At 33.9% G+C, this 15,149-nt stretch overlaps 1 protein-coding gene across 1 annotated transcript; it reads right to left on the bottom strand.

The window, feature by feature from the left end:
• Positions 1-10,831: 10,831 nt before the first annotated feature.
• On the bottom strand, positions 10,832-11,629 carry LOC103309021 (protein ALP1-like). The gene has a single exon (XM_008183496.1). It carries the CDS (start codon positions 11,627-11,629, stop codon positions 10,832-10,834), a length of 798 nt encoding a protein of 265 aa, XP_008181718.1.
• Between the last annotated feature and the right edge of the window lie 3,520 nt (positions 11,630-15,149).

A 15,149-nucleotide genomic window follows, 5' to 3' on the forward strand; every position in this document is an offset into this window, starting at 1 on the left:
TTCTTTTGTCGCACACAATTTGGAGCTAAACATTTTTTCCATTTTTAATCGAACACTTAACGAACACTGTATAACATGTACTGAGAAAAGTATAGCACCGTGCGAAATATTCTGTGTTATACTGATCAATCGTTATTTATAATATGTATATTTATCAAATCAGATATCAGGTGTTGGTTTTTCAAAGCATTCAGTGTTATAAATATGGCTCGGAAATTGTTACCGGACATCGCCATGGTGTGTATTCAATTTTATCACCCTTACACTAACACGCCATAATATTATCTCTTGTATAAAGTGTGCAAATGCTGTAAAATATTATTTTGTTATTTATCTTGGACGCAACTCGGTTACGACTATTATAGCAGGCAGGAAGAATAATATAGTCGAGTTGCGTCCACAAAACGGGACGCAAGTTACCTGTTGAATTTACTACCTAAAAAATATACCTTTTTTGGGGACACAAGTAGTATGCAGCCCTTTATGTATTGTTCAGATTTATTATAATTATTGTCATTATTTATCTTTTATTATTATTGATTGAAGTGCGTGGTCACCGGCCCACGGTGCCTACATTTATTTATATTCATGATTGTATGGGTACCTACCTGTAGTATTATTACAAAATAATATATATCACGTAATTTTGTATTAATTTAATCACAGTCCTGTAAAGTATTTAAGTAAAAGTATTTGAGTAAAAGTATTCAAATACTTTTTTAAGTATTGAATAACTTTTTAAATACTTTCAACATGAAGTATTTTGAATGGTATTTTAAATACTTTGGTTTTTTATTTCGAAAATTTTATTTTTATTCGAAATAATTGGTTGGAAAAATATTATTGTCAACTACAATAATAGAATAATGGTTTTATTTAATATTCTATATTTCTGTGTTAGCCGAAGCCCAAAGGTTTGTGAAAACCAGATTTCTAAAAAAAATTATTGAATTTTGAATAACAATATTCCCTTTAAACTATTAGATAACTATTAGATTACCTACTACCTATGTGTTTATTCAACCCTAATTGAAATATATTCAAAAGGCAAACATTTTCTTACTCAAACAGACATTAGTCCTGAAGATAAAATTAATTTTAACTCTGCGAAAAAAATGTGCTCACCTGTAGTCATAGAAATGTTGAAAAATATCCCAGACAGTCAAGGAACAATAGCTTTTCTTAAAGTAATGAATGATATTCTATTGTCATTTTTAGACAAATCAATTACTCTTGAAGATAGAATTTATAAAATATGGTATAGTTTATATTTTTTACGCATCTGGAGATACTCTACATATATTAAAAGATCAACAATTTACTTTAAAAAATAATTTCATTACAACTAATTCATATTTCATACTTATTCACATTCATTGATACAATTAATAAAAAAATTTAGAGATAATAATATTATAGTCTACGGCCATCCATGTTTATACCTTGGTCATACAGTAGTCAAGATTGTGAAGAAATTTTTAGAACCGCAAGATCGATGACATCAACTTATTCAACTATGATTAATTTTAGTATGAATGATATACTAAAAAGATTAACTAGGATTCAGCTCTTAAATTCCATTCAAAATGACCTTCATGAAAACCAGAAAGACATTATTATTAATGAATTAAAAAATAACAATACAATAGAAAGTTCTGTCTCAAATTTCAGTCAATCAGATAAGTTCAACTTTCCTCGATTAGAAGAACATAATAGAAATGTTATAAATTCTACAAAAGTCCAGGAAAACATCTATTCAGTTGAGAGTATGAGAGACGATGTTATTGATAGTATACTTGCCAAAAGTTTAAAAAATACAAAAGAAATGGCAACAAACTTGGGTAATTATAAATAATTTAAAATGCTATTGTTATTTTTTTTTAATGTTTGCTAATTTTTTTTTATTTTAAGGTATACAAATATATGAAGATTCTTTGTTAAGACCTCAGTATTTATCAAGTTCAGTTATTCAATATGTAAATGAAGATTTAGATGAACTTATGGATGAAAATCTATCATCATCTGTTAGCATGACAGCTTCAATAGTTAATGACATTTCAGAAGATACATTTAAGGATTTAAGTAATATATCAGAATTTGGTGATTTTAGTAGTGCTTTAAATTTAAAAGATTGTTCAATATCTGACAAATTCTTAAACACTTTATATTTAAATCGGAAAAAAAATTTAGGCAGCGATAGTATTAATTATAGTCTATAGGCTATTGTATACTTTTATGTCGTTTACTTTATGTTCATATTTTATAATATTGTTGGAACTCGGAGTTTGAAATATTGAATATTTTTTAATTTTTTAAATTGTTTTAATATTTGTATTTTACGCAATGTCGAAAGACTACTGAAATATTGTCACAGTTGATCTGAGTGAAGTCTTGCTTACAGGAAGAAAATTCCATTCCATTCTATTTGGTACCTCATCTCCTCTTCTAAATCCTAACATCAGTTCAATAAATTTCCTTTGACAGTTTCTTTTTTTATATTTAAAATATTTCACCAAAAATATTGCTTTATACATAATAATACTACTAAGTGAACTGTATTATTCAACTCAGTAGCACAACCAGAATTTTTTTAAGGGGGGGGGGGGTCCATACTTATTTTATTATTCTAAATTAAATAAATAAAAAAACTTATCTTTTATCGCCCATTATAGGTATGGCTCAAGGTGGGGGGGTCTGGACCCGAGGACCACCCTCTCTGGTTGCGCCACTGATTCAAGTCAATATCATATATCTTGAGTAATATTAATTATGTTATTTATAAAGTACTGTCTTATATAAAATATTTTATTATCTCATATTATGATTTAGTAGAAATGAATATGTTTTTTATTATAGAAACTACAACTTCAAAATCAAAAAGGGCATCAACAGAAAAAAAACTTGATGAGAGTAACGATGCTGCAACACGACTGGCTGTTCTGGGAGGAAAAAATTAGCTATGAAAGCTCAATATTATAAAGAAAAATTGGAATTAATGCAAAAAAATGACATTTTAAGCTGCATAGCAGACGCACTCGTCAATAAAAATATTTAATTTTTTTTTTTAATAACCTTCATATTCATTTAATAAATTCTTATAAGACATACTTACTTCCTATTTTTATTTATTTTTATTTTTCATTTAAAAGAACCATGTTTTATATAAAAGTAATATTTCTTAAAGTTATTATACATTTTACCAATTCTAGACAAAGTGTTAGGTCTTGAACTACTCAAATTCATGGCAATTTATGTTGATGATATACACATAATGTCAAAAACATTCGAAGAACATATAAAACACCTCAAAATGATTTTCGAAAAATTTACTAAATATGATGTAAAAATTAATATTAAGAAGTCACATTTTTTACAACCACAAATATTATTTTTGGGACACATTATCTCAGAACAAGGTATAGCGATGGATCCGGAGAAGACACAAACCATACAGAAATTCCAGCCACCGCAGAACAAGTAACAAATACAATCTTTCTTAGGATTCATACATTTTTATCGAAAGTATATTCGTGACCTCTCCAAATTCACTAGTACATTAAGCAAACTTCTGAAAAAGGGTACACCATGGACGTGGGAAACCAAACATGAAGAAGCATTTAATAAAATCAAAAAAGTATTCTTGGAAGATATAATTATTCAATACCCCGATTTCAGTCGCACGTTTTACCTTTCAACCGACGCATCACGCACAAACGTAGGCGCTGAACTTTTTCAAATCAATGCTGACAATAAACGTCAAACTTTGGGATTTTTCAGCCGGACCCTCAATAAAGCAGAACAAAGATACCATACTACCGAACTTGAACTGTTAGCCATGTATTTGGTTGCGAGAAATTCAGAAATTATATATTAGGGTATCCTAGAGAAGTGCTAACCTTCAAGCCCTAGTATTTTTAATGTCAACTACTTAACAGTAGACTGACACGCTGGTCAGTGACTCTTCAAGAATACAATTTAACAGTACGTCATTTACTAGGGAGGGACAATGTCGGTGCTGATACACTCACCAGATATCCACAGCATCCAGATGATCATTACCACCCGTACCGACTCAAACTAACGATCAATCAACTTATGCTTATCGATTATAGTACCAAACTACAAAAACAATTCACACATTTTCGCAAACTCCAACGGAAAGATCAATGATTAAATTAAATTAAATCACGGATCGAGAAGAAACGGGACGAGCGATATACAATATACAAAGACATACAGGGGCGGATTTAAGGTAAATACTTAGGTGCAACCAAAAATTTGCCGACTGTATAACCGTATGAGAGGAGACGGGGGTGTAATTAATTTACAAAAATTAGCTGTATGCAAATCGATTAAAATTTGAGTTAAAATCTAAAAATAGAAATATTAAAATAAATTATTTAGGAGTCAACCAAATATTACAAATTTAAGATATAATTAAGTTAAAGGTTAAAGACAATTAAACATATTACTTTAACTGACCATTTCATATTAATTTTGAATTAAAATCATATGAGTAATATCATTATTATTTATTATTATAAACATAAAAATATAAAATCTTTATTAAATGTTTTGATTTTTTTGGATTTTTCAAATTTCAATTCTTCTTTGTTTAGCAGAAGACCATTTTTGAAGAACACAATTTATGTCAATTTTGTCAGTTCAGTCTTTTTCACAATTTAAAATCATTAATGAGTTTTTAAACGATCTGAACTTATTGTAGAGCGCAAACTATGTTTGATCAACTTTAATTTAATAAAAGTTCGTTCACTGGATGCTGTAGTTACTGGAGCTGTAAATGCAAGGCGACATAACCAGTTTGCCCAAGGCAAAAGCTTCTGTAACTTAGTTGATTTTTCCATAACTTGTATAAGTGTCTCAGTATTTTTACATTGATGGCATAATATTTCCCACTCGGCAGCTATTGCATCAAAGTCCATTAGCTCACCACCTTGACACTTTGGAGGAAAAAGGTAAAATGCCTTTTTTAAATTTTCAACCGTTGCTTCTTCAATTTTTAATGGAACCTGCAAAATATTATACAATGGCTGGAGAGTTGTAACAAATACTTTAGGATTTTCTTTTGATAAGTTTATTAGAGTATCCAATACTTGATAAAATTGTTTCCGATAATATGTTAATAAATCAATAGTTGCACAGTTGTCAGCATTATTATCAATTCTCTTTGGAATCTTTCTAGTTTGGTGGTGGCGTTTAAAATCTTTTTCTGGGTCGATTCCAAAAATTCTGCAGTTATTTTAGAGCTATTAATTAAGTTATCCATGTTTTTAGTTTCTGATCTTATGTCTTCCAATGATTTTATAGTACTGTTAATTAATACATAGGCATCACATATATTCAGTTGTTTTTAATTATTTTTCTATTTCTGTTACAATCATAAACCAAACATCCAAAAATAGCATAATAATACAAGTTTAGGCAAGGGCGTCCAATACATTTTATGTATGAATAAAAGTACCTTCTTACGTGCATACAAATAACTATAAATATTTATATTATTTATATATTGATACATTATAAATGTTAAATTTTATTACGAATCAAATTATGTTGAAATTGCTGACTCGTGTCGTCGATTTTAATTTGCCGATTAGTCTCGTACCGATTGCCGAACGATACGCACGTGATATGCTTCTAAACCACCAGCACGTTTTCGCTATACGTTGCCATTTACGCTGTATAACTCTGTATTAATTTATTTCTAAACACCGGCGTCGCGTTATATTACATAACCGTTACCTGTTGTAATCTTATCTGTAGGCCGCCACTCGGCGGCCAGTTAATGATAATTATAACCGCACACACCGATAATGTCGACTTCGACTTCGAAAAACACTAGCAACACTACTGCAAATCAAAACAACGATAAAAACAAATCAACTGTTCCAATTGGCAATGCACGCACACAGCGTACCACAAGCCATTCCGTGTTTTCAACCACAGATATCTCGAACAATAACAAAAACCAAACGACTACTATCTTCCTCCAGCTCTTCCGGGAAAAAGGAGAATAAGAATAAGAAATCCAAACAAATATTTATTTCAACTATTCGCTATGATCCAATTGCCATTAACGACGATATGGAACTAGAAACAGACACCCAAAGTCCCGTAACAAATTCCATTATAGAACAAGAAAAAGAACTCTCACTCCCACCACCTATAATAGCCCGTGGTGTCAACGATTTTATAAGCGTGCGAGCTGATCTAATAGATACAGTTGGTCCCAAAAACTTCTCGGTCAAATCAACAATAAACACTTTAAAAATTCAACCTAGCAATCCTGAAGCATATTGAGAAATTATACACTATTTAAAAGACGCGGAAGCCGAGTTCCACACGTATCAAATGAAGGATAATAAAGCGTCCAGAATTGTCAAACGAAACCATCTACCTCTCCAATCGAAATCAAAACTGCAATAGAAGAAATAGGTAACAAACGCCCTCAGCAAAATCGAAAAAATTAAGTTACCCCTCTTCTTCGTGGACCTCGAACCAGACGAAATAAACAATAACATCTTCGAGATCAACTACTTACTTAATACAAAAATAAAAATCGAGGAACCTTACAAACGACGTATTATCATTCAATGCCAAAATTGCCAGGAATATGGACATTCAAAAACATACTGCTCATACCCACCCCGATGTGTCCGTTGTGCTGCTCAACACCTCGCATCCTCTTGCACAAAGTCCCGAGATACACCTGCTAAATGTGCATTGTGTAATGGAGAACATCCCGCCAATTATAAGGGATGCCAAATACACAAAAATCTACAAAAACTCCGCAATCCGAACTCAAGAAACCAACAACCTACAATCAACACGCAATCCAACCATATCCAAGCAACAGCACTTGCGACTGAAACCCGTCCACCTCCCCCACAAAAAAGGTCATATGCAAATGTTACCTCTAATCAAGAACCACCTAATTCTCAAACAAACAAACTGGACACAGGTACTATGCTAACCAGTTTTATTAACGATTTTAAAGCCCTCATTAATCCTCTTCTCTCTCTTGACTACAGTTCTAAACAAACTAATTCAACAAAATGACAAATAACTCACCCACCTCTAAATCACTACTAATACTTCTATGGAACGCTAATTGCCTCCATAACCATCTCAATGACCTACAACTAACACTACATGAAAAACGCATAGATATTGCTCTTATATCCGAAACCCACTCTACAACTCGCAATAAAACTTACATTCCAGGCTACACCTTTCTCCACACAAATCACCCCGACGGCACTGCTCATGGTGGTGCAGCTATATTTATCAAATCCTCAATTCTTTTTCATCCACTTCCTCCATACAATGAGCCACACATTCAAGCAAATTCCATCCAAATCACACTTGATCACACACCTATTACAATCACTTCAACATACTGCCCTCCTAGACATACTATCTCCCCACTGCAATTTGAACTATTCTTCAATACATTAGGCAACAATTTTATCGTAGGTGGTGATATAAACGCGAAACAAATACAATGGGGATGCCACTCCAACTCACCCCGTGGTAACACTCTCCAGCGGATAAGTAATAATAAAAATTACAACATTCTGTCCCCTACAAGCCCCACCTACTGGCCACCTCGCTAAGAAAACGTCCCGATATTTTTGACATTTTTGTCACAAAATTCCAAACAGGCTAAATTGTACAACTGAAAATCTCCAAAACCCAATGTCAGACCACTCCCCAGTGCTTCTAATAATTAACACAGAACCCCCAATCAAACTAACTAGACCTTCATTAATCAATGGTGTAATAAATTGGAACACATTCCAATCAAGTCTAGCCAATCAAATCGATTTAAAAACTCGCCTAAAAACAAATAATGACATAGACGAGGCTGTTTACAATCTCACAACTTCAATTCAATCAGCTGCCTGGAGCTCTTGCACACCAAACCCTACCCCCAACCAACTATCATACTATGCCCTCACACATAAGAAACCTAATTGTACAAAAAAAAAAAAAGAGCAAGAACAACTTGGCAAAGAACCATATACCCCTCCGATAAAAGAATATACAACAACCTAGGCACAACACTAAAACGAGAAGTAGGTAAACAGCGCTCAGACGACTTTAACAAATATACAGCCTCACTTTCGGAAAAAGACGGGTCTCTCTGGAGAGCCACACGTAGAATACTGAAACATAAAACAACCATTTCCCCATTAAAAAAAACAAGATGGAAACTGGGCGATAAATGACATTGAAAAAACAGAAACCTTTAGAAATCATCTTGCATCCGTGTTTCAACAAAACCATTATCCTACCCACCCACCCACAAGTGAAATCAATACTTTTTTAGACAGTCCTCTGCCTCTAACCTTGTCTCCTAAATGCTTCTCCCCATCAGTTATCAAAACTTTCATAAAAAACTTTCCATTAGGTTAGACACCAGGATTCGACTTAATAACGGCAGAAGTGGCTCGTAAACTTCCAAATAAAGCCATTACTCAGCTAACACATATTTTTAATGCAATTCTAAGACTAACATATATTCCAATATAGTGGAAATTTTCAATTATAATAATGTTCCCTAAACCCAACAAACCAACAGACAACCCAGCCTCTTATCGCCCAATAAGTCTATTCCCATTTTTCTCTAAACTTTTGGAAAAATTAATCTTAAAACGTATTTACCCAATTATCACTGAAAAGAAAATTATTCCCAACTCTCAATTTGGATTTCGAGAAAAACATTCGACTATTCACCAAATTCATGGCGGATGCCATTGCGTGCTCACTGGAAAAAAAACAATACACTTCAGCCGTATTCCTAGATGTGTCGCAAGCATTTGACAAAGTCTGGCACCCCGGCTCTATTATACAAATTAAAAAAAATCCTACCTCCTTCTTACTACCTTCTTCTAAAATCTTATTTAAACAAACGTTCCTTTGCAGTCAGCTCGGGTTCAGAAATCTCTAACATCTCTCCGATTCTAGCTGGTGTACCACAAGGTGCAGTTCTATCTCCTACACTATATAACTTATACACCGTAGATCAACCGACACATTCCGATACATCAGTCGCCGAATACGCAGATGATAAAGTTATTTATTCCACTCACACTGACCGTGGGGTCATCACTACAAAAACACCTTGACCTACTTTCTCCTTGGTACTTCCAATGGCACACAAAAAATAAACGAATCTAAATCAATCAATACCACATTTACCTTCAAAATGCAACAACCCCCTCCAGTATCACTAAACAAAGAAATAATCCCTAATTCGGACACGGTCAAATATTTAGGATTATACTTTGACAAAAAACTCAACTGGGCCAAATACATTTACATGACCAAACTAAAACTAAATCGAAGACTCTCTATTCTCCGTAGTACTATGGGCAAAACCTCAAAGCTCAACCTAAAATCAAAAATTAACTTGTACAAACTACTAATAAAACCCATCTGGACGTATGGGATTCAGCTATGGGGAGCTGCCAAAAAACAAACATAAACAAAATTCAAGTAGTCCAATTAAAAACTCTCCGTCTCATCACTAACGCCCCTCCGTACGTCTCGAATGAAACTCTACACTCAGACCTGAACATACCGTATGTCAAAGAAGTCGCAAAAAATCACTACCTTAAATTCCACAACAGGCTACAAAACCACACCAATTCCCTAATTAAAGATCTTTCATCACACTCCCTTCCGGGTAATACGGTAAGGAGACTCCAGCGTAAATGGCCCAGAGACTGGTTAGCATAATACACAGGTCTATACGTTAATCAAAAAAATTTCTCGCCGAAGTGCTGTTGCTGGACAGTCTCTTCAATTCAAAATTTTCATGTAAAATAAAAATAGCGTTACATATAAATTGAATGCTGTTGCGTTTGTGTTTGTATTAATTCTATTACTATTGTAATTCAAATATCTATTAAGCTTATTGTACCACGAGTACAGATTGTTAAATGTTCTTAATTCAAAAAAAAAAAAAAAAATTGCCGACTACTTATTTAGTTTCGCCGACGTTTCTACGTGTAGCACCATAGATAGACGCATAATGAACCCTAAAACTTTAAATGCTCTACTAGTAATCATCGAAATATGAGGACTTGGGCTAAGGTTTCTAGCTAGTTTAAAACCCAGGTCGATAAGATTATCAACGCAATCAATTGTCAAACCAGAGATATTTTAGTCAAAAAGGATAGTAGAACGGGAGCGAGTAAACGTCATGACTCGGCACTTTGAAGCATTGACTTTAAAGGTACGCGTCCATAGGTACGCATCGTACGTATCGTACGGATCGTATGAAACGGATTTTAGAATTATTAGTATAGTAAGTTATACATATGCGTCCACTGGCCGGCAGCGGACGGATCGCACGTATCGGTCCGTCGGTAATGCCGACGTAATTGATCGAAGGGGCAACTTTTCCGACTGGTGCGGATGACGTCATACGGATTGCCGATAAGTGGACGCGTGTCACAACGGGGGGTCGTCACTGGTCGCCAGACTGATCATTTTAATTCTGTTGTATTTCGACACTCAGTACACACGTGTTTTAATTATAATATATTTATTATTTAAATTATAATTATTATTACGCATATTATGGACATCGCAAGGCTAATAACAATTGTACAAGAGTACGAAGAGTTGTACAATTTAAAACACCCTAATTACTCGAATCAACAAAGACGAGACAACATTTGGGAAGAAATTGGAAAGAGATTAAATCAAACTGGTAAGTTTATTCATATTACAATATAATTAGTTAGTAAAATAAAGTTATTTAGGTACAAAATGTTTAGTTTATCACTGTATCATAGAGTCACGTGAACCTCCTTCCAGCTCGAACTCTCCTTAATTGCCATTCTACTGACCCTGCTGCTGAATTAAAATAACTTTTGAAACCATCCCTAACTGCTAAAGCATCTGTTTTCGAATTTCCACCTATATTTCTTAAGTCTTGCAGTCCTCTCATGTTGGAAATAGAAATATTCAAATCATTTTCTGTCCAGTGACACGTGTCATTTCTTAGAAAGTTGTGCAAGCAACATGTAGCCATTACAACACTCACAATGTGTTCTTGAGACATAGACAACTTACGTTCGAAAACTCTAAATTTCCGTGCCAATATTCCAAACGTATTTTCCACAGTGTTCCTAGCACGACTCAACCGATAGTTAAACACTTTTTTTTCTTCGTTTCTTTGTGCATCGTCGCGTGAGTATGGTCGCATCAAATTCGTGCATAATGGGAAAGCTTCATCACAAATTATGACGTGAGGTAATACGTCACTGCCCCCGGGTAGTATTTTTGGTGAAGGTATATTTAGAGTTCCATTCTGTAAGCCTTTACCCAAATTAGAATTTCGCAAAATGCTAGCATCAGAGTTTTTACCAAAAGCCCCAATATCTACGACTATGAATTTATAATTTGCATCCACTAAGGCTAATAGCACCGTACTAAAGTGTTTTTTATAACAAAAATAATTTGATCCACTGTGCGGTGGTGCCTGTATCAACACGTGTTTCCCATCAATGGCAGCAATCGCGTTAGGAAAGTTCCATTTTTCACGAAAACCTTCTTCCGATTCTCTCCATACTTCTTCAGATGGTTTAGGCATTACTAGTGGCTGTAGAAACTGGGATATGGCTTCGCAGGTTGAGTAAACGATTCTTCGTACTGTGCGTTCACCTAGCCTAAAGGAAAATGAAATTGAACGAAAAGAGTTCCCAGTGGCCAAAAACCTGAAACAAAAGTAATGGCAACCGAAACAAGGTTAATATTATTCTAAATACTCAAATACCTATAAATAAATAGCCTAATATACGCGTATCCTTAGTTATAAAACTGAACATTTTATAATTTTTAGGTTCTGAATGAAGTGATGAATGTATTGATTTTACAATGATGTGTGTTTATTTTGTTTTTTTATGTATCTACATTGTAAGGTCATTTTTTGAAGGTTACACCAAAAACCAAAATTGGTTTTGTATTGTAAAATTAATACATTCACCACTCCGTACAGAATATAAAACAAACACGTCGTAAAATCAACACATCGTTAATCGCCTCGATCATAATCTAAAAATATTGATTCATTGTAATGCATTACAGGTAATGCATGCAAGGAGAGATGGACCAGAACTAGAGACAACCATAGAAAGGCTTTGAATCTGCGCAAAACCAAAAGCGGCCAAGCAGCATCAAAACTGAAGCCTCCCAAATACTATAAAGAGCTCACTTTCCTCACTCCGTATTTGAATGACGAGGAAGAGAGACTTTCAAACCTATCGCCACCTATTGGTGATGATAGTAACGGCGATGAAGAAGAGCTTGAAATATCACGTAATCTAAATAATTTAGATAGTGATACAGTAAATGAATCAAGTGATACACAAGAGTCACAACCAACATCGTCATTGTTATCATCACGAACTGTTGGTAGGAAATCGAAGTTTGTAACACCACAACAACCAACTGCAGCTAACGTCCTTCAGGAATATTTATCAAAAAAAGAACAACTCAACAGCATTCAGAGTGATCCTATGGTTGAATTTTTTATAAATATGGCAAAAACAGTCAAGACTTTTCCTATTCGAGATCAAGTTCATATTAAGGCGCAATTGTTTCAAATGGTTAACAATGTAGAGATGAGACTCGCATTAACTTCACCAACTTCTGTTTCCAACGTAACGATGCCTCCGCCACCATCAAATTATTCAAGGTTTTCTACACCGTCTACTTCAAAACAAACTTCAAATAGAACAATGTATTTTTCACCTACCATGAACGAAACTCTGCATATTCATTGCCCGTCACCTGTAACGATGTCTCCTTCACCTGATTCAAATGTAATTATGACTCCGTCACCTAATTCTAATGCATCGATGTCTCCTATATCTAATTCAAGTGCCGTTATGTCTCCTTTGCCTAATTCAAATGCCATTATGACTCCTTCACCTTCCACAAACGAATTTTCTTATACGCAGGATCAAGATAATCAATATCTAAGTCAATTTTTAAAATTTCCTTATAATAATATAAATAATGTATCGGAATAACTTTGTTTTGTACCACATTGTAAAAAACTGACTCAACTAGAATAAAAAGCAAATTGGTTTAAAAATGTAATCTTATTGTTTTTCACATTGCGTTTGAAACGATTCATCTACTTAATATTTAATACCTACTCAATAATTATATTTTTTAATATTTAAAACTAATTGTTTTTAACACATACCTTAAACACACAGCAAGTTTTTGTTCTGGTTCTATGGCCTCTCTGTATGTTGTATTCTGCCTTAATATATGAGGACGTATGATGTCAAGAAGAGCTGTGAATTTGGCATGAGACATACGAAAATACTGGAAGAATTTTACATCGTCGTTGAGCAAATCAGTAAACAGTGTATGATATTCTCCAAATTGTGACCTTTTTTTGAATATGTCATGTATCCACATTCTATGTTTTCTCTTATTTCCTCTACTTTCTTCTTCATTTTCTTCATCTAATAACAAAGTAATAATGACAAGTTCTTCATCACTTTCCATGTTGTCTATTAGGTACACACACTGTAATACTGGATTGTGTAATGTTTCTGATCGTTCACTCGCGACGAAAATGCGAATGTTAATTAAAAAAATCCGACCGTCGCATCGGCAATCCGATCGCTACGGATACAGTGGACGCACTACCACAAAATGATCCGTTTCATACGATTCGTCCGATACGTACGATGCGTACCTATGGACGCGTACCTTTAGGCCTATTTTATAATACCAATTAACAAAACAATCAAGGCTACTTTGGAGATTCGCACAATCAGCTGCTGAGTTGATTTCCATAAAGAGCTTCATATCATCTGCGAAACACAAAAGCTAACATAAAGGCAAGGCGTTATGTACACTATTGACAAACAGTAAAAATAGAATCGGTGATAAATGTCCACCTTGGGGAACACCAGACGTAGACGAAAAGATGTTTGACTTGACACCAAATAATTTTACCTATTGTTGCCTGTTCATTAAAAAAGAACCAAACCATGAGAGCAGAGGTTCACCAAAACCAGACGCTTCGAGAATTCTCAGTAAGACTCTATGATTAACAGTATCAAACGCTTTGGCTAAGTCAGTATAAACTACATCAACTCGAGACCGTTTTCTAAAAGACTCAAATACAAAATTGGGAAAAACTAAGGTGCATGTAGTAGTTGATCTTTCCGGACGAAATCCATGTTGAGCTTCAATAAGAATATTATTTACTGATGGTTTAATACTGTTAAAAACCAAAGATTCAAATAGTTTTGATAGATGCGACTGAATAGATATAGGTCTATAATTAGATATATCGGATTTGATACCTGATTTATATACTGGCGTGACAGAACTGAGTTTAAGTATTGAGGGAAAAATACCCTCATCAAGAGAACGTCTGAACAGCAAAAATAGAGGATAGGCTATAATAGAACGTAACTGAAATAGAAAAACGCCGGGGAGACCATCAGGACCTACATTTTTAACACCAGACAACGTAGAAAGATTATGAAAAACGTCATCAACAGTGAAGTATGCATTATTAGGTGGGTCAAAAGATTGAATCTTAAGATCATTCACATCATCATTAACGACTTCACATGAGTATACAGATTTAAAGTATGAGGCGAACATGTCAGGTGCATCCTATTCATTAGAACTGGGAGCACCATTAAGCGTTAGTATTTTAGGAATATCAGAACTGTAGCGTTGTTTCTTAATAAACTTCCAAAATTGGAAGGATTGGCATTAATTGATAGTTCAGTTCGATCAACAAATTCACGATACAATTTTTTAGATACGTACTTATAACGGGCCCTGAGAAGCATAGGCGTGCGCACGGCCTGTGCCACACCTGTAATAATTCCTTAAATCTCAGTTTTCTAACTTTCCCTAAAAAAATTATGTTTTTTTAATAAGAAATTTATTGTTTTAAAAATAATACAATAATATAAAAATAAGACGGACAATAATCATATGAATTATGATAAGACAGCTGTCCTATACTCCTACCATACAACATGTTCCACAAAATAGTCCGTGGCAAGATAATCCATCAAGATAACGCGCCATTATATATTAATTTAGTTAAAATGAAATATTTATAT

Source organism: Acyrthosiphon pisum, chromosome X (assembly GCF_005508785.2).
Source record: "Acyrthosiphon pisum isolate AL4f chromosome X, pea_aphid_22Mar2018_4r6ur, whole genome shotgun sequence".
In the NCBI taxonomy this organism is placed as follows: Eukaryota; Metazoa; Arthropoda; class Insecta; order Hemiptera; family Aphididae; genus Acyrthosiphon; species Acyrthosiphon pisum.

Excerpts from the sequence above, each read along its gene's own strand:
- LOC103309021 (XM_008183496.1), bottom strand. The coding sequence starts at position 11,629 with ATGCCTAAACCATCTGAAGAAGTATGGAGAGAATCGGAAGAAGGTTTT.